Genomic DNA, 25553 nt, shown 5'->3' on the forward strand with positions numbered 1-25553 from the left:
CTCCCACAGTCCAAAGATGTGCAGGTTAGGTGGATTGGCCGTGATGTTAATTGCCCCTTCGTGTCCAAAGGGGGTCAGGGGTTATGGGGAGAATGGGGATGAGAAAAATATCAGCCATGATTGAATGGCGGGGCAGAATCGATGGGCCGAGTGGCCTAATTCTGCTCCGATGTCTTATGGGCGTATGGTCAAAGGTTGGGTGGGGTTATGGGGACAGGGCGGGGAATGGGCCTAGGTGGTGGGGGGGGGGGGTCTCTTTCGGAGGGCCAGCGCAGGCCCGACGGGCCTAAAGGCCTCCTTCTGCACTGCCGGGAATCAGTGAGCCTCTACGAACGACCGTTCGTTGTTGTTGGCCGCGTCGGAGTCCCCTCTTCTCTCTCACACTGTTCTGTCTTTCTCCCTCTCAGTTTGTAGCTTCGTTTGCCACTCCGCCTGCTCCGCTGAGGCGCGCATCTGCCCCACGCCCCCCGAGCAGATCCGGTCGCTGGGCATCGACCCGATCAAGGGAACCGGGACCGCGTTCGAGGGCTGCGTGTCGGTAAGAACCCAGCAGGGCCGCGCGGAGACCGGGCGCCGCTGGACAGGGGGGGGGCCGCTCGGCCTCGCGCCCAGCCGCGTGCCCCGCGCGCGCGTGTATGTGAGGGAGCACGCGTGTCCCAGTGGGGATTGCGTCCCTCCGAGGGGGCGTGGCGCGTGACCAATGGCCCCACGGGTGGACGTACCGGGGGGGGGGGGGGGAGGGGGGGGGAGGCGGCCAGGGAAAATGGCCGGCCTGCGAGGGCGGGGGTTGGTAGAGCAAAACACCAGCGCCCCCCCCCCCCCCCCCCCCCCCACACTTCCTGCCCCGGCCCTGACCCTCCGTTCCTGCCTCGCAGCTGCCAAAGCCGACCGGGGTGAAGAAGGGCTGGCAGCGGGCCCACGCCGTCCTCTGCGACTTCAAGATCTTCCTCTACGAGGCCGCGGGCACGCAGGCCACTGCCGCAGTCACTCACGTCTTCGACCTGCGGTAAGTACGATCCCAGATCCGGGGGGGATGGGGTGGTGGGGGGGTGGCATCGTCCGGGTGCAGCTTTGCAAACCCGAGGGGCACTGAGTCACACAATTGTTACCGGGACGGGAGCCTGGATTGAGGAACGAGGAGTGAAGGCGGGATTGAGGGACACGGGGGAAGAAGGTGGGAGCGAGGGACGCGGGGGAAGAAGGTGGGAGCGAGGGACGCGGGGAGAAGGTGGGAGTGAGGGACACGGGGAGAAGGTGGGAGCGAGGGACACGGGGAGAAGGTGGGAGTGAGGGACACGGGGAGAAGGTGGGAGTGAGGGACACGGGGAGAAGGTGGGAGTGATGGACACGGGGAGAATGTGGGAGCGAGGGACACGGGAAGAAGGTGGGAGCGAGGGACGCGGGGAGAAGGTGGGAGTGAGGGACACGGGGAGAAGGTGGGAGTGAGGGACACGGGGAGAAGGTGGGAGTGAGGGACACGGGGAGAAGGTGGGAGCGAGGGACGCGGGGAGAAGGTGGGAGTGAGGGACACGGGGAGAAGGTGGGAGTGAGGGACACGGGGAGAAGGTGGGAGTGAGGGACACGGGGAGAAGGTGGGAGTGAGGGACACGGGGAGAAGGAGGGAGTGAGGGACATGGAGGGAGGTGGGAGTGAGGGACATGGGGAGAAGGTGGGAGTGAGGGACACAGGGAGAAGGAGGGAGTGAGGGACATGGAGGGAGGTGGGAGTGAGGGACACGGGGAGAAGGTGGGATTGAGGGACACGGGGAGGTGGGAGTGAGGGACAGGGGGAGAAGGTGGGATTGAGGGACACGGGGAGAAGGTGGGAATGAGGGACACGGGGAGAAGGTGGGAGTGACGGACACGGGGAGAAGGAGGGAGTGAGGGACATGGGAGAAGGAGGGAGTGAGGGACATGGGGAGAAGGTGGGAGTGAGGGACACGGGGAGAAGGTGGGAGTGAGGGACATGGGGAGAAGGAGGGAGTGAGGGACATGGGGAGAAGGTGGGAGTGAGGGACACGGGGAGAGGGTGGGAGTGAGGGACACGGGGAGAAGGAGGGAGTGAGGGACACGGGGAGAGGGTGGGAGTGAGGGACACGGGGAGAGGGTGGGAGTGAGGGACACGGGGAGAAGGAGGGAGTGAGGGACACGGGGAGAGGGTGGGAGTGAGGGACACGGGGAGAAGGTGGAGTGAGGGACACGGGGAGAAGGTGGGAGTGAGGGAGATGGGGAGAAGGTGGGAGTGAGGGACACGGGGAGAAGGAGGGAGTGAGGGACACGGGGAGAAGGTGGGAGTGAGGGACACGGGGAGAAGGAGGGAGTGAGGGACACGGGGAGAAGGTGGGAGTGAGGGACACGGGGAGAAGGTGGGAGTGAGGGACACGGGGAGAAGGTGGGAGTGAGGGACACGGGGAGAAGGTGGGAGTGAGGGACACGGGAAGAAGGTGGGAGTGAGGGACACGGGGAGAAGGTGGGAGTGAGGGACACGGGGAGAAGGTGGGAGTGAGGGACACGGGGAGAATGTGGGAGCGAGGGACGCGGGGAGAAGGTGGGAGTGAGGGACACGGGGAGAAGGTGGGAGTGAGGGACACGGGGAGAAGGTGGGAGTGAGGGACACGGGGAGAAGGTGGGAGTGAGGGACACGGGGAGAAGGAGGGAGTGAGGGACACGGGGAGAAGGTGTGAGTGAGGGACACGGGGAGAAGGTGGGAGTGATGGACACGGGGAGAAGGAGGGAATGAGGGACACGGGGAGAAGGAGGGAGTGAGGGACACGGGGAGAAGGTGGGAGTGAGGGACACGGGGAGAAGGTGGGAGTGAGGGACACGGGGAGAGGGTGGGAATGAGGGACACGGGGAGAAGGAGGGAGTGAGTGACACGGGGAGAAGGAGGGAGTGAGGGACACGGGGAGAAGGTGGGAGTGAGGGACACGGGGAGAAGGTGGGAGTGAGGGACACGGGGAGAAGGTGGGAGTGAGGGACACGGGGAGAAGGTGGGAGTGAGGGACACGGGGAGAGGGTGGGAGTGAGGGACACGGGGAGAAGGTGGGAGCGAGGGACACGGGGAGAAGGTGGGAGTGAGGGACACGGGGAGAAGGTGGGAGTGAGGGACACGGGGAGAAGGTGGGAGTGAGGGACACGGGGAGAAGGTGGGAGTGATGGACACGGGGAGAAGGAGGGAATGAGGGACACGGGGCGAAGGAGGGAGTGAGGGATACGGGGAGAAGGTGGGAGTGAGGGACACGGGGAGAAGGTGGGAGTGAGGGACATGGGGAGAAGGAGGGAGTGAGGGACATGGGGAGAAGGTGGGAGTGAGGGACACGGGGAGAAGGTGGGAGTGAGGGACACGGGGAGAAGGTGGGAGTGAGGGACACGGGGAGAAGGTGGGAGTGAGGGACACGGGGAGAAGGTGGGAGTGAGGGACACGGGGAGAAGGTGGGAGTGAGGGACACGGGGAGAAGGTGGGAGTGAGGGACAGGGGGAGAAGGTGGGATTGAGGACACGGGGAGAAGGTGGGAGTGAGGGACACGGAGAGAAGGAGGGAGTGAGGGATACGGGGAGAAGGTGGGATTGAGGGACACGGGGAGAAGGTGGGAGTGAGGTACACGGGGCGGAGGTGGGATTGAGGTACACGGGGCGGAGGTGGGATTGAGGGGTTCTGGGAGTAGGTGGGCTCCAGGGATATGAGGTTAAACGAGGCAGAGGGCACGAGGCTGATATGAGACTCGCACTGGCCTTTTGGGCTGTGATGTTGGGCAATGTGGCTCTGTTACCTGGACCTCAGGGTGTGTCTCTCCCCCTGGGGGCTCTGTTACCCTGGACCTCAGGCTGTGTCTCTCCCCCTGGGTGACAAGTTTCCACTTTGCATTTAAGAGATGAAGAATTTTCCGTGAGCTCGGTGTTCTCCTCAGACGTGATACACGCGAACAAGAAGGACATTCCCTGTATACTGAGGGTGAGTGAGATCATCGCTTAACCAGTGAATACAATGTGGAAAAGTGTGAGGTTTGCACTTTGGAAGGAGGAATCTAGGCAGAGACTATCTTCGAAATGGGGAAATGCTTTGGAAAGATTTAATGAACCCCGCCATATCGCTGATCCAGGATTCCACGCTTGGGGGCCTCGCATCTTTCCACTGAAGGAGAATCCTTCGCCGGGCTACCAGGGACGCAAAGGCCAGAATTCCGGCCTCTTTCGCCTCCTGCACTCCCGGCTCCCCTGCAACCCCAAATATTGCGAGCCCCCAGCCCGGTCTGACCCTGGATCCTACCACCCTCCACACCGTCCTCGCTACGCCCTTCCAAAACTCCTCCAGCGCTGGGCATGCCCAGAACATGTGGGTGTGGTTTGCTGGGCTCCCTGAGCACCTAACACACCCTGTCCTCGCCCCCCAAAGAACCGGCTCATCCTTGTGTGAGATAGATTTCTGATCGACAAGAGCGTTCAATGGCCGGGGGTTGGGGGGGGGAGGGGGGTGAATCTCCATTTTCTGTTTCCAATGGCAGCTCGAGCTTGGCACCGCCAATTGAACGATTCTGAGACTTGCCCATTCTCCGGTTGCGATTGGCGTGACGAACAGCGGGGATAGCTTCGATCCAGCCCTCTCCACTGCAACCCCCCCCCCCCCCCCACCCCCCCCCCCCCCCCGCAATCTCCAGCTCGCCTCCGGACTATCCCCGCTCTGTTTCCTCCGACAGATAACTGCGGCCCAGCTGATGGTCCCGAGCACCAAGACCTCGCTCCTGGTGCTGGCGGAGAGCGAGAGTGAGAAGAAGAAGTGGGTGACGGTCATCAACGAGCTGGTCGATATCCGTAAGCAGAGCGGCTTCGAGGAACGGCCAGCGGTGTGCCTCAAGGAGGCGTACGACAGCGCACTGCCTCTGATCCGCAACACGCTCACTGCTGCCATCCTAGGTAATGTCTTCAACACTACCGGCCTGTTCGATACAGAGTAAAGCTCCCTCTACACTGTCCCCCATCAAACACTCCCAGGACAGGTACAGCACGGGGTTAGATACAGAGTAAAGCTCCCTCTACACTGTCCCCATCAAACACTCCCAGGACAGGTACAGCACGGGGTTAGATACAGAGTAAAGCTCCCTCTACACTGTCCCCATCAAACACTCCCAGGACAGGTACAGCACGGGGTTAGATACAGAGTAAAGCTCCCTCTACACTGTCCCCCATCAAACACTCCCCGGACAGGTACAGCACGGGGTTAGATACAGAGTAAAGCTCCCTCTACACTGTCCCCATCAAACACACCCAGGACAGGTACAGCACGGGGTTAGACACAGAGTAAAGCTCCCTCTACACGGTTCCCATCAAACACTCCCAGGACAGGTACAGCACGGGGTTAGATACAGAGTAAAGCTCCCTCTACACTGTCCCCATCAAACACTCCCAGGACAGGTACAGCACGGGGTTAGATACAGAGTAAAGCTCCCTCTACACTGTCCCCCATCAAACACTCCCCGGGCAGGTACAGCACGGGGTTAGATACAGAGTAAAGCTCCCTCTACACTGTCCCCATCAAACACACCCAGGACAGGGACAGCACGGGGTTAGACACAGAGTAAAGCTCCCTCTACACGGTTCCCATCAAACACTCCCAGGACAGGTACAGCACGGGGTTAGATACAGAGTAAAGCTCCCTCTACACTGTCCCCCATCAAACACTCCCAGGACAGGTACAGCACGGGGTTAGATACAGTGTAAAGCTCCCTCTACACTGTCCCCATCAAACACTCCCAGGACAGGTACAGCACGGGGATAGATACAGTGTAAAGCTCCCTCTACACTGTCCCCATCAAACACTCCCAGGACAGGTACAGCACGGGGTTAGATACAGAGTAAAGCTCCCTCTACACTGTCCCCATCAAACACTCCCAGGTCAGGTACAGCACGGGGTTAGATACAGAGTAAAGCTCCCTCTACACTGTCCCCATCAAACACTCCCAGGACAGGTACAGCACGGGGTGAGATACAGAGTAAAGCTCCCTCTACACTGTCCCCATCAAACACTCCCTGGACAGGTACAGCACGGGGTTAGATACAGAGTAAAGCTCCCTCTACACTGTCCCCATCAAACACTCCCCGGACAGGTACAGCACGGGGTTAGATACAGAGTAAAGCTCCCTCTACACTGTCCCCATCAAACACTCCCAGGACAGGTACAGCACGGGGTTACATTCAGAGTAAAGCTCCCTCTACACTGTCCCCATCAAACACTCCCAGGACAGGTACAGCACGGGGTTAGATACAGAGTAAAGCTCCCTCAACGCTGTCCCCATCAAACACTCCCAGGACAGGTACAGCACGGGGTTAGATACAGAGTAAAGCTCCCTCTACACCGTCCACATCAAACACTCCCAGGACAGGTACAGCACGGGGTTAGATACAGAGTAAAGCTCCCTCTACACTGTCCCCCATCAAACACTCCCCGGGCAGGTACAGCACGGGGTTAGATACAGAGTAAAGCTCCCTCTACACTGTCCCCATCAAACACACCCAGGACAGGGACAGCACGGGGTTAGACACAGAGTAAAGCTCCCTCTACACGGTTCCCATCAAACACTCCCAGGACAGGTACAGCACGGGGTTAGATACAGAGTAAAGCTCCCTCTACACTGTCCCCCATCAAACACTCCCAGGACAGGTACAGCACGGGGTTAGATACAGTGTAAAGCTCCCTCTACACTGTCCCCATCAAACACTCCCAGGACAGGTACAGCACGGGGATAGATACAGTGTAAAGCTCCCTCTACACTGTCCCCATCAAACACTCCCAGGACAGGTACAGCACGGGGTTAGATACAGAGTAAAGCTCCCTCTACACTGTCCCCATCAAACACTCCCAGGTCAGGTACAGCACGGGGTTAGATACAGAGTAAAGCTCCCTCTACACTGTCCCCATCAAACACTCCCAGGACAGGTACAGCACGGGGTGAGATACAGAGTAAAGCTCCCTCTACACTGTCCCCATCAAACACTCCCTGGACAGGTACAGCACGGGGTTAGATACAGAGTAAAGCTCCCTCTACACTGTCCCCATCAAACACTCCCCGGACAGGTACAGCACGGGGTTAGATACAGAGTAAAGCTCCCTCTACACTGTCCCCATCAAACACTCCCAGGACAGGTACAGCACGGGGTTACATTCAGAGTAAAGCTCCCTCTACACTGTCCCCATCAAACACTCCCAGGACAGGTACAGCACGGGGTTAGATACAGAGTAAAGCTCCCTCAACGCTGTCCCCATCAAACACTCCCAGGACAGGTACAGCACGGGGTTAGATACAGAGTAAAGCTCCCTCTACACCGTCCACATCAAACACTCCCAGGACAGGTACAGCACGGGGTTAGATACAGGGTAAAGCTCCCTCTATACTGTCCCCATCAAACACTCCCAGGACAGGTACAGCACGGGGTTAGATACAGAGTAAAGCTCCCTCTACACTGTCCCCATCAAACACTCCCAGGACAGGTACAGCACGGTGTTAGATACAGAGTAAAGCTCCCTCTACACTGTCCCCATCAAACACTCCCAGGACTGCTACAGCACAGGGTTTGATGCAGAGTAAAGCACCCTCTACACTGTCCCCCATCAAACACTCCCAGGACAGGTACAGCACGGGGTTAGATACAGAGTAAAGCTCCCTCTACACTGTCCCCATCAAACACTCCCAGGACAGGTACAGCACGGGGTTAGATACAAAGTAAAGCTCCCTCTACACTGTCCCCATCAAACACTCCCAGGACAGGTACAGCACGGGGTTAGATACAGGGTAAAGCACCCTCTACACTGTCCCCCATCAAACACTCCCGGGACAGGTACAGCACGGGGTTAGATACAGAGTAAAGCTCCCTCTACACTGTCCCCATCAAACACTCCCAGGACAGGTACAGAATGTGGTTGGATAATGTTTCTGTTACGCTCTCTCCCTCTCACTCTCTCGTAGACTCTGTTACGCTTCCTTGAATCAATATTCTTGTCTCCCTCTCAGATAAGGAACGTCTCGCCCTGGGTACCGATGAAGGGCTCTTCCTTATCGATGTGACTAAAAACGGTAAATATAGTTTCAGTTCTGACTCCACAACGCATTCTCACTAAGGATCTGATCTGAGTGAGGTCAAGACCCTGAGGAGATGGTGGGTAGGCAGGAGTAAGGGGTAAGGGCAGAAGGTTAGAGTTTGTGAAATGGTGACACAGTGTCATTGACGGAGACAGTGAGGGGAGGGATTGAGGGAGAAGGTGAGGGGAGGGATTGAGGGAGACGGCGAGGGTTGGGATTGAGGGAGAAGGTGAGGGGAGGGATTGAGGGAGACGGTGAGGGGAGGGATTGAGGGAGAAGGTGAGGGGAGGGATTGAGTGAGACGGTGTGAGGGGGTGGGATTGAGGGAGACAGAGAGGTTGGGCATTGGGTAAGAAGGTGAGGGAGTGGGATTGAGGGAGAAGGTGAGGGGAGGGATTGAGGGAGACGGTGAGGGGAGGGATTGAGGGAGATGGTGAGGGGAGGGATTGAGGGAGACAGTGATGGGAGGGATTGAGGGAAAGGTGAGGAGGAGGGATTGTGGGAGAAGGTGAGGGGAGGGATTGAGGGAGAAGGTGAGGGGAGGGATTGAGGGAGACGGTGAAGGGAGGGATTGAGGGAGAAGGTGAGGGGAGGGATTGAGGGAGATGGTGAGGGGAGGGATTGAGGGAGATGGTGAGGGGAGGGATTGAGGGAGACAGTGAGGGGAGGGATTGAGGGAAAGGTGAGGGGGATGGATTGTGGGAGAAGGTGAGGGGGAGGAATTGTGGGAGACAGGGAGGGGGTTAGATTGAGGGAGACAGTGAGGGGAGGGATTGAGGGAGAAGGTGAGGGGGTTGGATTGAGGGAAACAGTGAGGGGGTTGGATTGAGGGAGACAGTGAGGGGAGGGATTGAGGGAGAAGGTGAGGGGTTGGATTGAGGGAGACAGTGAGGGGGTTAGATTGAGGGAGACAGTGAGGGGAGGGATTGAGGGAGAAGGTGAGGGGGTTGGATTGAGGGAGACAGTGACGGGGTGGGATTGAGGGAAAGGTGAGGGGGAGGGATTGAGTGAGACGGTGTGAGGGGGTGGGATTGAGGGAGACGGAGAGGTTGGGCATTGGGTAAGAAGGTGAGGGAGTGGGATTGAGGGAAAGGTGAGGGGAGGGATTGAGGGAGAGGTGAGGGGAGGGATTGAGGGAGATGGGGTGGGGGAGGGATTGAGGGAGATGGTGAGGGGAGGGATTGAGGGAGATGGTGAGGGGAGGGATTGAGGGAGATGGTGAGGGGAGGGATTGAGGGAGACAGTGATGGGAGGGATTGAGAGGAAGGTGAGGAGGAGGGATTGTGGGAGAAGGTGAGGGGAGGGATTGAGGGAGAGGTGAGGGGAGGGATTGAGGGAGACGGTGAGGGGAGGGATTGAGGGAGATGGAAGGGGAGGGATTGAGGGAGATGGTGAGGGGAGGGATTGAGGGTGATGGTGAGAGTTGGGATTGAGGGAGATGGTGAGGGTTGGGATTGAGGGAGATGGTGAGGGGGAGTTATTGAGGAGACGGTGAGGGTTGGGATTGAGGGAGATGGTGAGGGTTGAGATTGAGGGAGACGGTGAGGGGAGGGATTGAGGGAGATGGTGAGGGTTGGGATTGAGGGTGATGGTGAGGGTTGGGATTGAGGGAGATGGTGAGGGGAGGGATTGAGGGAGATGGTGAGGGGGAGGGATTGAGGGAGACGGTGAGGGTTGGGATTGAGGGAGTCGGTGAGGGGGAGGGATTGAGGGAGACGGTGAGGGGGAGGGATTGAGGGAGACGGTGAGGGGGAGGGATTGAGGGAGACGGTGAGAGGGAGGGATTGAGGGAGTTGGTGAGGGGAGGGATTGAGGGAGACGGTGAGGGGGAGGGATTGAGGGAGACGGTGAGGGCTGGGATTGAGGGAGATGGTGAGGGGAGGGATTGAGGGAGACGGTGAGGGTTGGGATTGAGGGAGATGCTGAGGGTTGGGATTGAGGGTGATGGTGAGGTTTGGGATTGAGGGAGTCGGTGAGGGGAGGGATTGAGGGAGACGGTGAGGGGAGGGATTGAGGGAGATGGTGAGGGTTGGGATTGAGGGTGATGGTGAGGGTTGGGATTGAGGGAGATGGTGAGGGTTGGGATTGAGGGAGATGGTGAGGGGGAGTTATTGAGGAGACGGTGAGGGTTGGGATTGAGGGAGATGGTGAGGGTTGGGATTGAGGGAGACGGTGAGGGGAGGGATTGAGGGAGATGGTGAGGGTTGGGATTGAGGGTGATGGTGAGGGTTGGGATTGAGGGAGACGGTGAGGGGGAGGGATTGAGGGAGATGGTGAGGGTTGGGATTGAGGGAGACGGTGAGGGGGAGGGATTGAGGGAGACGGTGAGGGTTGGGACTGAGGGAGATGGTGAGGGGGGGATTGAGGGAGATGGTGAGGGGAGGGATTGAGGGAGACGGTGAGGGTTGGGATTGAGGGTGATGGTGAGGGGAGGGATTGAGGGAGATGGTGATGAAGGGATTGAGGGAGATGGTGAGGGGGAGGGATTGAGGGTGACGGTGAGGGGAGGGATTGAGGGAGACGGTGAGGGATGGGATTGAGGGAGACGGTGAGGGATGGGATTGAGGGAGACGGTGAGGGTTGAGATTGAGGGAGATGGTGAGGGGGAGGGATTGAGGGAGACGGTGAGGGTTGGGATTGAGGGAGACGGTGAGGGTTGGGATTGAGGGAGACGGTGAGGGTTGGGATTGAGGGAGACGGTGAGGGGGAGGGATTGAGGGAGACGGTGAGGGGGAGGGATTGAGGGAGATGGTGAGGGTTGGGATTGAGGGCGACGGCGAATTGGTGGGATTGAGGGAGACGGTGAGGGGGAGGGATTGAGGGAGACGGTGAGGGTTGGGATTGAGGGAGACGGTGAGGGTTGGGATTGAGGGAGACGGTGAGGGTTGGGATTGAGGGAGATGCTGAGGGTTGGGATTGAGGGTGATGGTGAGGTTTGGGATTGAGGGAGTCGGTGAGGGGAGGGATTGAGGGAGACGGTGAGGGTTGGGATTGAGGGAGATGGTGAGGGTTGGGATTGAGGGCGACGGCGAATTGGTGGGATTGAGGGAGACGGTGAGGGGGAGGGATTGAGGGAGACGGTGAGGGGAGGGATTGAGGGAGATGGTGAGGGGAGGGATTGAGGGAGACGGTGAGGGGAGGGATTGAGGGAGATGGTGAGGGTTGGGATTGAGGGTGATGGTGAGGTTTGGGATTGAGGGAGTCGGTGAGGGTTGGGATTGAGGGAGATGCTGAGGGGAGGGATTGAGGGTGATGGTGAGGTTTGGGATTGAGGGAGTCGGTGAGGGGAGGGATTGAGGGAGACGGTGAGGGGAGGGATTGAGGGAGATGGTGAGGGTTGGGATTGAGGGAGACGGTGAGGGGAGGGATTGAGGGAGATGGTGAGGGTTGGGATTGAGGGAGACGGTGAGGGGAGGGATTGAGGGAGATGGTGAGGGTTGGGATTGAGGGAGACGGTGAGGGGAGGGATTGAGGGAGATGGTGATGAAGGGATTGAGGGAGATGGTGAGGGTTGAGATTGAGGGAGATGGTGAGGGGGAGGGATTGAGGGAGACGGTGAGGGTTGGGATTGAGGGAGACGGTGAGGGTTGGGATTGAGGGAGACGGTGAGGGTTGGGATTGAGGGAGACGGTGAGGGGGAGGGATTGAGGGAGACGGTGAGGGGGAGGGATTGAGGGAGATGGTGAGGGTTGGGATTGAGGGCGACGGCGAATTGGTGGGATTGAGGGAGACGGTGAGGGGGAGGGATTGAGGGAGATGGTGAGGGGGAGGGATTGAGGGAGATGGTGAGGGGAGGGATTGAGGGAGACGGTGAGGGTTGGGATTGAGGGAGACGGTGAGGGGAGGGATTGAGGGAGACGGTGAGGGGGAGGGATTGAGGGAGACGGTGAGGGTTGGGATTGAGGGAGACGGTGAGGGGAGGGATTGAGGGAGACGGTGAGGATTGAAGGATTTGTGTAGGGGGTGGAATTGAGGAAGACGGTGAGGGGATGAGTTTGAGACAGAGGGGAGTGGGTGTGATTGAGGAATACGAGGAGAGAGAGGATTGAGAGAGATGAGGAGGGGGTGGGATTGACAGGGAAGAGGCGGTGGTGGATTGAGGGCGACTGAGGGGGTGGGATTGAGGGAGCCGGGGTGGGATTGTGGGAGACAGGGTGGGATTGAGGGGGGTGAGGGTTGGGATTGAGGGAGGCAGGCTGCGATTGAGGGAGGGACGAGTGGAACGGGATTGAGGGAGGGGGTGACGGCTGGGATTGTGGGAGACTGGGTGGGATTGAGGGGGTGAGGGTGGGATTGAGGGAGATGGTGAGGGTTGGGATTGAGGGAGATGGGGTGGGATTGAGGGAGATAGTGTGGGCTGCGATTGAGGGAGAGGCGAGTGGACCGGGATTGAGGGAGACAGGGTGGGATTGAGGGAGAGGCGTGTGGACCGGGATTGAGGGAGGGGGTGAGGGCTGGGTTTGAGGGAGACGGGCGGCGATTGAGGGAGAGGCGAGTGGACCGGGATTGAGGGAGGGGGTGGGGGCTGGGTTTGAGGGAGACGGGCGGCGATTGAGGGAGAGGCGAGTGGACCGGGATTGAGGGAGGGGGTGAGGGCTGGGTTTGAGGGAGACAGGGTGGGATTGAGGGAGAGGCGAGTGGACCGGGATTGAGGGAGGGGGTGGGGGCTGGGTTTGAGGGAGACGGGCGGCGATTGAGGGAGAGACGTGTGGAACGGGATTGAGGGAGGGGGTGAGGGCTGGGTTTGAGGGAGACGGGTGGGATTGAGGGAGAGGCGAGTGGACCGGGATTGAGGGAGGGGGTGAGGGCTGGGTTTGAGGGAGACGGGTGGGATTGAGGGAGAGACGTGTGGAACGGGATTGAGGGAGGGGGTGGGGGCTGGGTTTGAGGGAGACGGGTGGGATTGAGGGAGAGGCGAGTGGACCGGGATTGAGGGAGGGGGTGGGGGCTGGGTTTGAGGGAGACGGGCGGCGATTGAGGGAGAGGCGAGTGGACCGGGATTGAGGGAGACGGGCGGCGATTGAGGGAGAGGCGAGTGGACCGGGATTGAGGGAGGGGGTGGGGGCTGGGTTTGAGGGAGACGGGCGGCGATTGAGGGAGAGGCGAGTGGACCGGGATTGAGGGAGGGGGTGGGGGCTGGGTTTGAGGGAGACGGGCGGCGATTGAGGGAGAGGCGAGTGGACCGGGATTGAGGGAGGGGGTGGGGGCTGGGTTTGAGGGAGACGGGCGGCGATTGAGGGAGAGGCGAGTGGACCGGGATTGAGGGAGGGGGTGGGGGCTGGGTTTGAGGGAGACGGGCGGCGATTGAGGGAGAGGCGTGTGGAACGGGATTGAGGGAGACAGGGAGGGATTGAGGGAGATGGGGTGGGATTGGGGAAGGGTGGGATCGAGGGAAACGAGGAGGGTGTGGGTAGGTGGGTTTGAGGGATATGGAATGGGGTACACGGGGAGATTTGGGGCAACGCATCCAGGGAGGGCAATGACACACAGACGATCTTCTCGGAGGTCGCACACCTGATGGGTATGAATGTGGCCTCACCTCTCACCCCCTGCCCCGTTTGTTACAGAAATCACCCTGCTGGGCGACAGTAAGCGGGTTCACCAACTCGAGCTCGTGCCCAGCGTGAAGCTACTGGCAGTGCTGTCCGGAAGGAGCCGGAACCTGCGTCTCTACACGTGGGAGGACCTGCAGAACCCGGAGGCGGCCGGGGCGAAGGTGCCCGAGGCTCGGGGCGCTCAGGTGATCGCTGCAGGCGGCGGGGGCCAGGGGCAGACCGGCGGGTGGCTGTGCGCTGCCGCCAAGCGCCACGTCACCTGCTACCGGCTGGGCGCTGGCAAGGTGCAGTACAAGCGGACAAGGGACTTCCAGGCCCCGGGGGCCGTGCAGTGGATGGGCGTCTTCGAGGAGCGCCTGTGCCTCGGCTACTTGGCCGGCTTCAGTCTGTACCCCTTGACGGGCGAGGGGCCCCCGGTCTGCCTGGTGAGCTCAGGGGACCCTTCGCTGACTTTCCTCATCCAGGGCCAGGCGGAGGCCTTGTGCGCGGCGGCTGTGGCCCGCGACCTGTACCTTCTCTGCTTCAGCACGGTTGGCGTATACGTCAATGGCCAGGGTCGGAGATCGTGGCAGCAGGAACTGATGTGGCCGGCGCCACCTATCGCTGCTGGTAAGAATGTCTCTCTCTCCGCCTCTCTTTATATATATCTGCATCAAGAGCGGTAGAAATGCTCGGCAAATTCAGACGGGTAGTTAAGAGCGGTGTGTGTGTGTGTGTAGGGGGGTCTGGAGTCACATGTAGGCCAGACCGGGGTAAGGGCAGCAGATTTCCCCCTCTCCCCTGAAGGAGAGATTAGTCAACCAGATGGAGGTTTTTTTTTTTTACGACGATCGATGTCACGGTCGCCGTTACGGAGTCCGAGCTTCATAATTCCAGATTTTATTCGTCGGGAATTTGAATTCCGCCGGCCGAGGGGAATTCGCACGGCGGCGAGGTGGTTAGCACCGCTGCCTCGCGGCGCCGAGGGCCCGGGTTCGATCCCGGCCACGGGTCACTGTCTGTGCGGCGTCTGCACCTTCTCCCACGCGTCTGCGTGGGGTTCCTCCGGGCGCTCCGGTTTCCCCCCCCCCCCCTCCCACAAGTCCCCGAAAGACGTGCGCGTTAAGGTGAACCGGACATTCTCCCTCCGTGTACCCGAACAGGCGCCGGGAATGTGGCGACGAGGAGATTTTCAGTCACTTCATTGCAGTGTTAATGTGAGCTGACTTGCGACAATAATAAAGATTATTATTGTTATAAATTTGAACTAAATTCGACCAGCTGCCATGGTGGGGTTCGAAGATTGTGTCCCCTCGGAACGATAACCTTGGGGGGGGGGGGGCAGGGGGAAGGGTCCCTGGATTACTAGCCCAGTGACATTACCACCACCTCCCCCTGTGTAATTAGCAAATGAATTTCAATATCGATGAATTTCAGGGACTTCATTTTGATCGGAAGAATCAGGAGGTGACGGACTGCTTGGAAAATAAGAGCGTAAAATTGTAGAGGGGGGCAGAGGAACTGGGCGATTCCCAAATCACTAAAAGTATCGGCCCTAATAAAACCCCCCCCATTGAAACACTGGGGTTCATTTCGAGAGGGGTAGAATTGGAAAGCAGAGAACAAGAACAAAGAACAAAGAAATGTACAGCACAAGAACAGGCCCTTCGGCCCTCCAAGCCTGTGCCGACCATGCTGCCCGACTAAACTACAATCTTCTACACTTCCTGGGTCCGTATCCCTCTATTCCCATCCTATTCATATATTTGTCAAGATGCCCCTTAAATGTCCCTATCGTCCCTGCTTCCACCACCTCCTCCGGTAGCGAGTTCCAGGCACCCACTACCCTCTGCGTAAAAAACTTGCCTCGTACATCTACTCTAAACCTTGCCCCTCTCACCTTAAACCTATGCCCCCTAGTAATTGACCCCTCTACCCTGGGGAAAAGCCTCTGACTATCCACTCTGTCTATGCCCCTCATAATTTTGTATACCTCTATCAGGTCGCCCCTCAACCTCCTTCGTTCCAGTGAGAACAAACCGAGTTTATTCAACCGCTCCTCATAGCTAATGCCCTCCATACCAGGCAACATTCTGGTAAATCTCTTCTGCACCCTCTCTAAAGCCTCCACATCCTTCTGGTAGTGTGGCGACCAGAATTGAACACTACTCCAAGTGTGGGCTAACTAAGGTTCTATACAGCTGCAACATGGCTTGCCAATTCTTATACTCAATGCCCCGGCCAATGAAGGCAAGCATGCCGTATGCCTTCTTGACTACCTTCTCCACCTGTGTTGCCCCTTTCAATGACCTGTGGACCTGTACTCCTAGATCTCTTTGACTTTCAATACTCTTGAGGGTTCTACCAAGAAGTGATGTGAGACCCGTATCGAATCTCGGTGAAACCACGCTGGAGTTCCTGGGAACGGTTCTGCCTCCATATTCTAAAAGGGATATAGAGGCCCTCACGGTAGCACAGTGCTGCTGCTTCACAGCGCCAGGGACCCGGGTTCGATTCCCGGCTTGGGGGTCACTGTCTGTGCGGAGTCTGCACGTTCTCCCCCCCGTGTGTGCGTGGGTTTCCTCCGGGCGCCCCGGTTTCCTCCCACAGTCCAAAGACGTGCAGGTTAGGTGAATCGGACATTCTGAATTCTCCCTCCGTGTACCCGAACAGGCGCCGGAATGTGGCGACGAGGGGATTTTCACAGTAACTTCATTGCAGTGTTAATGTAAGCCCACTTGTGTGACACGGATGGAGATTCTTATCAAAAAAGTATTTACTGGAATAATACCAGGACTTGGCGAGCACTTGCTAACGAGTGTGATTATCCACCTAAGAGATTGTGGCATCGAGCATGATTTCTGTGGGTCCCTACTGTTATGGGCCAGGGTTTAGAGAGCCCCAAAGTGTATCATGGAGTTCACCTGACCCACAACTTTTACTAGTTTGTGGTATGGGGAGCACACGGCCCACTCTCCAGGTGTGGGACAGCAGAAATGGAAAAGTATTTTTTAAAACAAAACAATGTTTATTCTATGAACTCAAGTTAATCTTTTTAAAACAAACAGTGAATATCTTAGCAACCATCAATTCAAAGACAACCCCCAAAGACTACAACACTAAGTAACTGTATGCTGTCCTTTTACACCCAAAAGACTTAACAAACCTTTAAACAGAAGCACATCGGGGTTTACAGTCAATACTGAAAACATTTATAATTCTGAATTCACCAAATGCTTAAGAGATAGTCCTTCATGGCAGCGAGCTCAGCAGTACAGCTGCTTTGTCTGACTTCAGCTGCGACACACTGAAAAACGAAACCAAAAAGACAGACACACCCAAGCTTTCTCAAAGTGAAACTAAAAAATCAGAACCAGAGCTCAGCTCCACCCACACTCTGACATCACTGCAGTGACATGAGCAGCCCAACATTTCTTAAAGGTACCTTTCTTAAATACCCATTTCTTAAAGGTACTCTCACGTGAATGATGAACCAGATCCTCGAGCCCCATCTTCGACCGTACGCTTGACAGGTGTTCCCGGGAGGTGGATTGGCCACGTTAAAATTGCCCCTGAATTGGGTCCTCCAAGTAGGCCTCTTCTGAGCAAGGAAGGGTCTCTCAGGGGTTGATGCCTATGCTGCATTTCCTGAGGTAAACCTTTGAAGGACTTCCTTTGTCCTCCTCTTGTTCGGGAGCCTCCCTTGGGTTTGGCCAATAAGATTTGCTTTGGAGGTCGGATATCCGAAGCACATGGTTTACAACCCATCAGGAAGATTGAACATGGAGGGGTGGCACGGAGGCGCAGTGGTTAGCACTGCTGCCTCATGGTGCCGAGGACCCGGGTTCGATCCCGGCCCCGGGTCACTGTCCGTGCGGAGTTTGCACGTTCTCCCCGTGTCCGCGTGGGTCTCTTCCCCCCCCACAACTTAAGATGTGCAGGGTAGGTGGATTGGCCACGCGCAATTGCTCTGGGTTTGAGTCCCACTTCAGGACTTGCTAGCCAAGGAAGGTGGCATCATAACATGGCCAACAGGTTGGTTATCAAACCGGCCTGTGGCAAACAGTGATAACAGGAGAGTCTCCTGGTTAGGCAGAACCCCCATTAGGCAATGGCATATCAGTGCCGTATCCTGCCTGGAATAACCGTGGACCAGCGTCCGTGATTGCCAATGCCTCCTTAGGGCATGGCACCTGAAGAGAGAGATGAGAGATATAGAGCAAATGGGCCCACATCATTGGGTATTCAGGGCACACCTCTTCACCCAGAGAGAGGGGGAGAATGCGGGACTCGCTCCCACGGGGAGTGGGGGAGAATGCGGGACTCGCTCCCGCGGGGAGTGGGGGAGAATGTGGAACTCGCTCCCACAGGGAGTGGGGGGGAATGTGGGACTCGCTCCCATAGGGAGTGGGGAGAATGTGGGACTCGCTCCCACAGGGAGTGGGGGAGTATGTGGGACTCGCTCTCACAGGGAGTGGGGAGAATGTGGGACTCGCTCCCGCAGAGAGTGGGGAGAATGTGGGACTCGCTCCAACAGGGAGTGGGGAGAATGTGGGACTTGCTCCCACAGGGAGTGGGGAGAATGTGGGACTCGCTCCCACAGGGAGTGGGGGAGTATGTGGGACTCGCTCTCACAGGGAGTGGGGAGAATGTGGGACTCGCTCCCGCGGGGAGTGGGGGGGAATGTGGGACTCGCTCCCACGGGGAGTGGGGGGGAATGTGGGACTCGCTCCCACGGGGAGTGGGGGAGAATGTGGGACTCGCTCCCACAGGGAGTGGGGGAGAATGTGGGACTCGTTCCCACGGGGAGTGGGGGGGAATGTGGGACTCGCTCCCACGGGGAGTGGGGAGAATGTGGGACTCGCTCCCGCGGGGAGTGGGGGGTAATGTGGGACTCGCTCCCACAGGGAGTGGGGGGGAATGTGGGACTCGCTCCCGCGGGGAGTGGGGGAGAATGTGGGACTCGCTCCCGCGGGGAGTGGGGGAGAATGTGGGACTCGCTGCCACGGGGAGTGGGGAGAATGTGGGACTCGCTCCCACGGCGAGTGGGGAGAATGTGGGACTCGCTCTCGCAGGGAGTGGGGGAGAATGTGGGACTCGCTCCCACGGGGAGTGGGGGAGAATGTGGGACTTGCTCCCACAGGGAGTGGGGGGGAATGTGGGACTCGCTCCCACAGGGAGTGGGGGAGAATGTGGAACTCGCTCCCACAGGGAGTGGGGAGAATGTGGGACTCGCTCCCACAGGGAGTGGGGGGGAATGTGGGACTCGCTCCCACAGGGAGTGGGGGGGAATGTGGGACTCGCTCCCACAGGGAGTGGGGGAGAATGTGAAACTCGCTCCCACAGGGAGTGGGGGAGAATGTGGGACTCGCTCCCACAGAGAGTGGGGGAGAATGTGGGACTCGCTCCCACAGGGAGTGGGGGAGAATGTGGGACTCGCTCCCACAGAGAGTGGGGGAGAATGTGGAACTCGCTCCCATGGGGAAAGCTCGAGGTGAATAGTGTCGATACGCAGGAGGGAGAGGGAGGGATGGAAGGAAAGAGTGTCGGCGGGAAGCTGGAGGTGTGGTTGGGAGCAGGTACGGGTGGAGAACAATCACCAGGGAGGAGACGGGCCGAACGGCCCGATCCTATCATACGGCTTTGATGTAAATGCCTGTTTAGCTCCACGTTAAGCTCCCTCTCGCCCAGTGGGCAACTGGGGAGGGGAACACAGCTGCTTTCCCTCTCGTACTGTGCACCAGGAAGCCTGGCGGATTCTTACTCCCCAATCCCAGGGAGCGGGGTTGAGCGGGGGGGGGGGGGGGGGGGTATCACTGGGCAAGGAGGGCGGCGTTTGCGGAGGTAGTAACTGTTCCGTTTGTTCCCTGCAGCTTGTCGCGGGCCACACCTGACGGTGTACAGCGAGAATGCAGTGAATGTGTTTGACGTCAGGAAGGCTGAGTGGGTTCAGACCATACCCATGAAGAAGGTAAGCAGACAGAGACTGCGATACAAGGTGGGGGAGGGGGGGGGGGGTGGGGTTGGGGGTTAGCTCCGCTGCCTCGCACCGCCAGGGACCCGGGTTCAGTCCCGGCCTCGGGAGACTGCGGAGTCTGCACGTCCTCCCCGTGCCTGCGCGGGTTTCCTCCGGGTGCTCCGGTTTCCTCCCACAGTCCAAAGATGTGCAGCTTGAGTGGATTGGCCGTGCTAAATTGCCCCCTTCGTGTCCGGGGTTAGGTGGGGTTGTGGGCCTGGGCTGAGGGTGCTCCTTCAGTGGGCGGCCTGGCGGCGCAGTGGTTAGCACTGCTGCCTGACGGCGCCCGAGGGTCGCTGTCCGTGTGGAGTTTGCACATTCTCCCCGTGTCTGCGTGGGTCTCACCCCCCCACGCTCAATCAGCACTGAAGCGAGATTGCAGTCCAATTGAAGGCTTTAATGAACAAGTAGTTACCCCAGCAGCTCCGCTACAGAATGACTGCTGTGGGTGAAACACAGACTCTTATGCTCCGCCTGCTGGGCGGACCCACTCATACTACAGTACAAGGTACATCCCACCAAGGTACCGCGATACCCCTAATATAGCCTACCACAACCCCAACATCCCAAAGACCTGCAGGGTAGGTGGATTGGCCAGGCTCAATTGCCCCTCAGTTGTGGGGGGGGGGGGGGGGGGGGGAAGAAAAAAGAGAATTGGGTACTCTAAATTAATTTTTTTAAAAGGGTGCTCTGTCAGAGGGCCGGTGCAGACGCGACGGGCCGAATGGCCTCCTTCTGCGATTCTATTTCGGGAAGGAACTCTGACGCGCTTACCCAGTCTGGGCCTACCCGCAACGCCAGACCCACACCGCAATGTGGTTGACTCTCCACCGCCCCCTCAAGGGCAATCGGGGATCTGCGATGAATGCGGGCACGGCCCGCCACGCTTCACCAACGTATCGAAAAAGGAAGGAGGGTGTAGTCTCCGACCCCGGAGCTACCAAGCTGGCCTCCAGTGGGTGGGCCCGTTGGTGGGCGGCCTGGGCCTGAGGTTAGTGACGGGCTGCCCCCCCCCCCCCCCCCCCCCCGGTTAGACGCTGCCCTGAATTAACGCCTCGCCTTAAAATTTGCAGGTTCGCCCCCTGGGCCCAGATGGGTCGCTGAATCTCTTTGCGAGCGAACCTTTCCGGTTAATCTACCTCCGGAGCAAGGAAGCAGGTCAGAGTCCGCGTGGAATCTTTTTGCTGTCGGACACTGCCGAACCCATTCGCATGAGGTTCCTTGTCTAAGCTGGATAGACAGGTCAACTCTCTCCCTCTCTTCTCCTGCACTCTTCTCCCTTCTGCTCGTTCACCTCTTCCCCACCCCCCCCCCCCCCCCCACTCCCCCGTCACTTTCTCACTCATTCGCTCACCCCTTCCGACTTCCTCTCTCGTTCAGCTGCGTGGCTGTCATTCCCTCGCTCTTTCTCTCTTTCATTGCTCTCCCTATACCTCACCCTCCGATGCCTTCCCTGCCAATGTGAGAGTGTCACCCAGAAATCCAATGGGGGATTCAGAAAGCACTTCTTTATCCACAGGGAGTGGGGAGAATGTGGGACTCGCTCCCGCGGGGGAGTGGGGAGAATGTGGGACTCGCTCCCACAGGGAGTGGGGGAGAATGTGGGACTCGCTCCCACAGGGAGTGGGGAGAATGTGGGACTCGCTCCCGCGGGGAGTGGGGAGAATGTGGGACTCGCTCCCACAGGGAGTGGGGAGAATGTGGGACTCGCTCCCACAGGGAGTGGGGAGAATGTGGGACTCGCTCCCACAGGGAGTGGGGAGAATGTGGGACTCGCTCCCACAGGGAGTGGGGGAGAATGTGGGACTCGCTCCCCATAGGGAGTGGGGGAGAATGTGGGACTCGCTCCCACGGGGAGTGGGGGGAGAATGTGGGACTCGCTCCCACAGGGAGTGGGGGAGAATGTGGGACTCACTCCCACAGGGAGTGGGGGAGAATGTGAGACTCGCTCCCACGGGGAGTGGGGAGAATGTGGGACTCGCTCTCACAGGGAGTGGGGAGAATGTGGGACTCGCTCCCACTGGGAGTGGGGAGAATGTGGAACTCGCTCCCACAGGGAGTGGGGAGAATGTGGGACTCGCTCCCACAGGGAGTGGGGAGAATGTGGGACCTGCTCCCACAGGGAGTGGGGGAGAAGGTGATGTTTGTCAAGCATACGAGCAGTGTCCCATCATCCCTGTTTTCTCCAGACCCCAACTAATCGGTGGTTCGACGGTACAAAAACTGCTTGTGTGGTTAACGGTGAGGAAGAAGGTTTAACCTGCAGGAGGATAGGGATGATCAGCTTGGCAGAAAAGTGGAAAGATAGAGTTCAACCCGGAGAAATGTGGAGGAATTAATTATGGAAGTTGCAACAAGGAAAGGGGGAATTTGCAATCAATGGGAGGATATTGATCAGACGGATCTTGGAGTGATGATTCAGCGAGTTGGTTGAGGGGCAGCAGGGTGGCACAGTGGTTAGCCCTGCTGCCTCACGGCGCCGAGGTCCCAGGTTCGACCCCGGCTCTGGGTCACCGTCCGTGTGGAGTTTGCACATTCTCCCCGTGTCTGCGAGGGTTTCGCCCCCACAACCCAAAGATGTGCAGGGTAGGTGGATTGGCCGCGCTAAATTGCCCCTTAATTGGAAAATATGAAATGGGTACTCTAAATTTAACAAAAAAAAAAGAGTTGGCTAAGAAGACACAAGCCATGCTTTCAGTTACTCAGTTACGCAGGAGAGCGGGACACGCCTGCGTTGCTCGTTGCCAACCAGCACGGAGACGATGATGGGTTAAAATGGCCTCCTGCCCCGTGTCGTTCATTCCCATCCTTCAATGTTGACGGGGGGTCTCTTCTCTGCTGCGTTCGCTCAGTGTAGGCCGCCTCCCTCTGCGCGCAAGAGGCCCTCCTTCCCTCTGCCCGAATCGACGTTTGACCATCCCCCTTCTTTCCCCGGGACTAGCGACGGACGATTTCAACGTCCCCGAGACAACGGATAACAGTCGCCGGCAGATGTTCCGGACGAAAAACAAGAAGCGTTTCACTTTCCGAATCTCTGAGGAGGATCGGGTGCACCAGTGGAGGTAAATGGAGGGGGGGGGGGGCTGATGTTTTCTTCCAACATCTCTGCCGCAATCCCACCCCGCCTCGCCAAGCTCCCGGAGGCGAGCACTCCCGCACCGATTGTTTCCTGGTGTGTGGAACTCGTTCCGCTGCCTCCTGGGGCCTACCGATGTCAGGTGTACCTCGCTGGGTAATTTGCAGTGAGAACTATGTGGGCTTGGATACCCACTGCAGAGATGCTGTCTGAGGGGACGGCGCTCCCTGTAATGAAAATCGCTTATTGTCACAAATAGGCTTCAAATGGAAGTGACTGTGAAAAGCCCCTAGTCGCCATTTTCCGGCGCCTGTTCGGAGAGGCTGGTACGGGAATCGAACCGTGCTGCTGGCCTGCCTTGGTCTGCTTTCAAAGCCGGCGATTTTAGCCCTGTGCTAAACCAGTAACCAAGGCATCCACCCCACCCCTCCCGCCTGGCCTCGCCTCCCCCCCCCCCCCCCCCCCCCCCGCCTTCAACGGGATCTCGCTGAAGCTGGTCGGACCTCCAGGTTCAGGGACATCACATTCTCGAGACATCGAAGCGTGTTTGAGTCTCTCCAGCCGTCAGACGTTAACTGAAAACAACAGAAATCGAGCGTGCAGAAGGTGGTAGTTCAGTCGGGCACCACGGGCCTGGAGGGCCGAAGGGCCTGTTCCTGTGCTGTACTTTTCTTTGTCCTTTGTGACGGGGGGCGCGGCGGCTCGCACTGCTGGCGCCGAGGACCCGGGTTCGATCCCGGCCCCGTCCGTGTGGAGTTTGCACATTCTCCACGTGTCTGCGTGGGTCTCGCCCCCACAACCCAAAGATGCGCAGGGTAGGTGGATTGGCCACGCTAAATTGCCCCTTAATTGTGTTATGGGCCAGGGTTTAGTAAACTCCAAAGTATATCGTGGAGTTCACCTGACCCATAACTGTTTATCGATTTTAGTTACGATGGGCCTACCTTTCGGGTGTTATTTAACCGAGGTCTTAAGTGCTTTTTAATCAAAAAAACAAACTTTATTCTACAAATTTAGTTAGCACTTTGTATAAACACACACAGTAAGAATTTGTATCAACTACAGACATAAAAAGACCCCACACAGCTGCAGTACTCTATGTATAACCCTTAATGAATCCCCCCTTAACTGTTCCAATTCAATGACAAAATCCAAGTAAACCCAAAAATCCCATTTCAAAGGTGTGCCCAGCACACGGCACTCTTACTGGTATAAGACTTGTTATTGATACTCTGTTCCCCTTTTCAAACAGCAGATTTTAATTCCTTAAAGAAAGCACTTATCTCTCTTTTAAGTTACCAAGCTGTCAGGAAACAGCTTTTAATATTAAGATAGAGAAACATTTCTTTCAAGCCGCGCAGTTCAAAACCCGGCCCAAACTCAGAAGCGAAAGTAAAACCTCACAGAGCCACGGCCCAGCTCCACCCACACAATGACATCACTGAAGCCATGTGATAAGACAAATGGGACAAATTTCTTAATGGGACACTCCCATGGCAATTGGAATTTTTAAAAATATGTATGAAGACCCTTCATGGTCTGCGTCCATCTTAGAGGGCGGGATTCGTAACCCCCTCCCCTGTTCGCCCAATCACTAAATCTGCTTTTTGCTCGTCTTGCACAGGGAGATGCTGAAAAACCCACACAGGAGGTCCAAGTTAATCTCCAACCCGTCCAACTTCAGCCACTTGGTGCACGTGGGTCCGGGCCCGGGCATACAGGACGTCCGAGACCCTCCCCCGGTCAGTGTCCCATCGGGGAAGGGGAGGGAGGTGGGGGAGGGGAATGAGGAAGGCGGATGGAGTGATGGTCGGGGGGGGGGGGGGGGGGGCGGCGGGGGTTGGGGATTGGCCATTGGCAGGGGGGGGGGGGGAATCGAGACAAGGTGGGTTTGATACTGGGGGCGCTGACGCACATTTCCCGCTCACGTTCCTGGAGGGGGCTTCGTTCGTCCCGACAACTTGAATTTATGGAGCATCGTGAGCAGCATAAAATGCCCCAACCTTGCTCCGAAGGATGGAATTTGATTTCAAATCCCATCAGGAGGTATGAGGGACAGACCACCAAAAGCTCGGGAAAAGGATCGGTCTTAAAGCAGGTTAGGGCAGCACGGTAGCATTGTGGGTAGCACAATTGCTTCACAGCTCCAGGGTCCCAGGTTCGATTCCCGGCTTGGGTCACTGTCTGTGCGGAGTCTGCACGTTCTCCCCGTGTGTGCGTGGGTTTCCTCCGGGTGCTCCGGTTTCCTCCCACAGTCCAAAGATGTGCAGGTTAGGTGGATTTGCCGTGATAAATTGCCCATAGTGTCCAAAATTGCCCTTAGTGTTGGGTGGGGTTACTGGGTTATGGGGATAGGGTGGAGGTGTTGACCTTGGGTAGGGTGCACTTTCCAAGAGCCGGTGCAGACTCGACGGGCCGAATGGCCTCCTTCTGCACTGTAAATTCTATGATAAAGGAAGAGAGAGAGGGAGGCGGAGAGGTTTAGGGAGGGAATCCAGAGCTGGAGAGCCTCCCCCCACCCCCCCCCCCCCCCCCCCCCCCCCCACCCCCAGGCAGATGAAAACATGTCCGCCAACTGTGTAGCATTGGAAATGGGGGGATGTTCAAGGGGCCGGAATTGGAGGAGTGCAGAGATCTCGGAGGATTGTAGGAGCTGGAGGAGGTTACAGAGATAGGGAGGGTTGTAGGGACAGGAGGAGGTTACAGAGATAGGGAGGGTAGTAGGGGCTGGAGGAGGTTACAGAGATAGGGAAGGTTGTAGGGGCTGGAGGAGGTTACAGAGATAGGGAGGGTTGGAGGGACAGGAGGAGGTTACAGAGATAGGGAGGGTTGTCGGGGCTGGAGGAGGTTACAGAG

At 58.0% G+C, this 25553-nt stretch overlaps 1 protein-coding gene across 1 annotated transcript; it reads left to right on the top strand.

The window, feature by feature from the left end:
• Positions 1-411: 411 nt before the first annotated feature.
• Positions 412-24469, top strand: LOC140407724 (serine/threonine-protein kinase MRCK alpha-like; the record flags this gene model as incomplete). The annotated part of the gene is made up of 10 exons (XM_072495020.1): positions 412-538; positions 876-1006; positions 3870-3951; positions 4694-4910; positions 8003-8065; positions 13639-14235; positions 19479-19576; positions 20695-20779; positions 22563-22683; positions 24322-24469. Coding segments are annotated over exons 4-10 (1311 nt in total), but the record flags the coding sequence as incomplete, so codon positions are not given.
• Between the last annotated feature and the right edge of the window lie 1084 nt (positions 24470-25553).

The sequence above is a fragment of the Scyliorhinus torazame genome, unplaced genomic scaffold, assembly GCF_047496885.1.
Source record: "Scyliorhinus torazame isolate Kashiwa2021f unplaced genomic scaffold, sScyTor2.1 scaffold_1864, whole genome shotgun sequence".
NCBI lineage: Eukaryota > Metazoa > Chordata > Chondrichthyes > Carcharhiniformes > Scyliorhinidae > Scyliorhinus > Scyliorhinus torazame.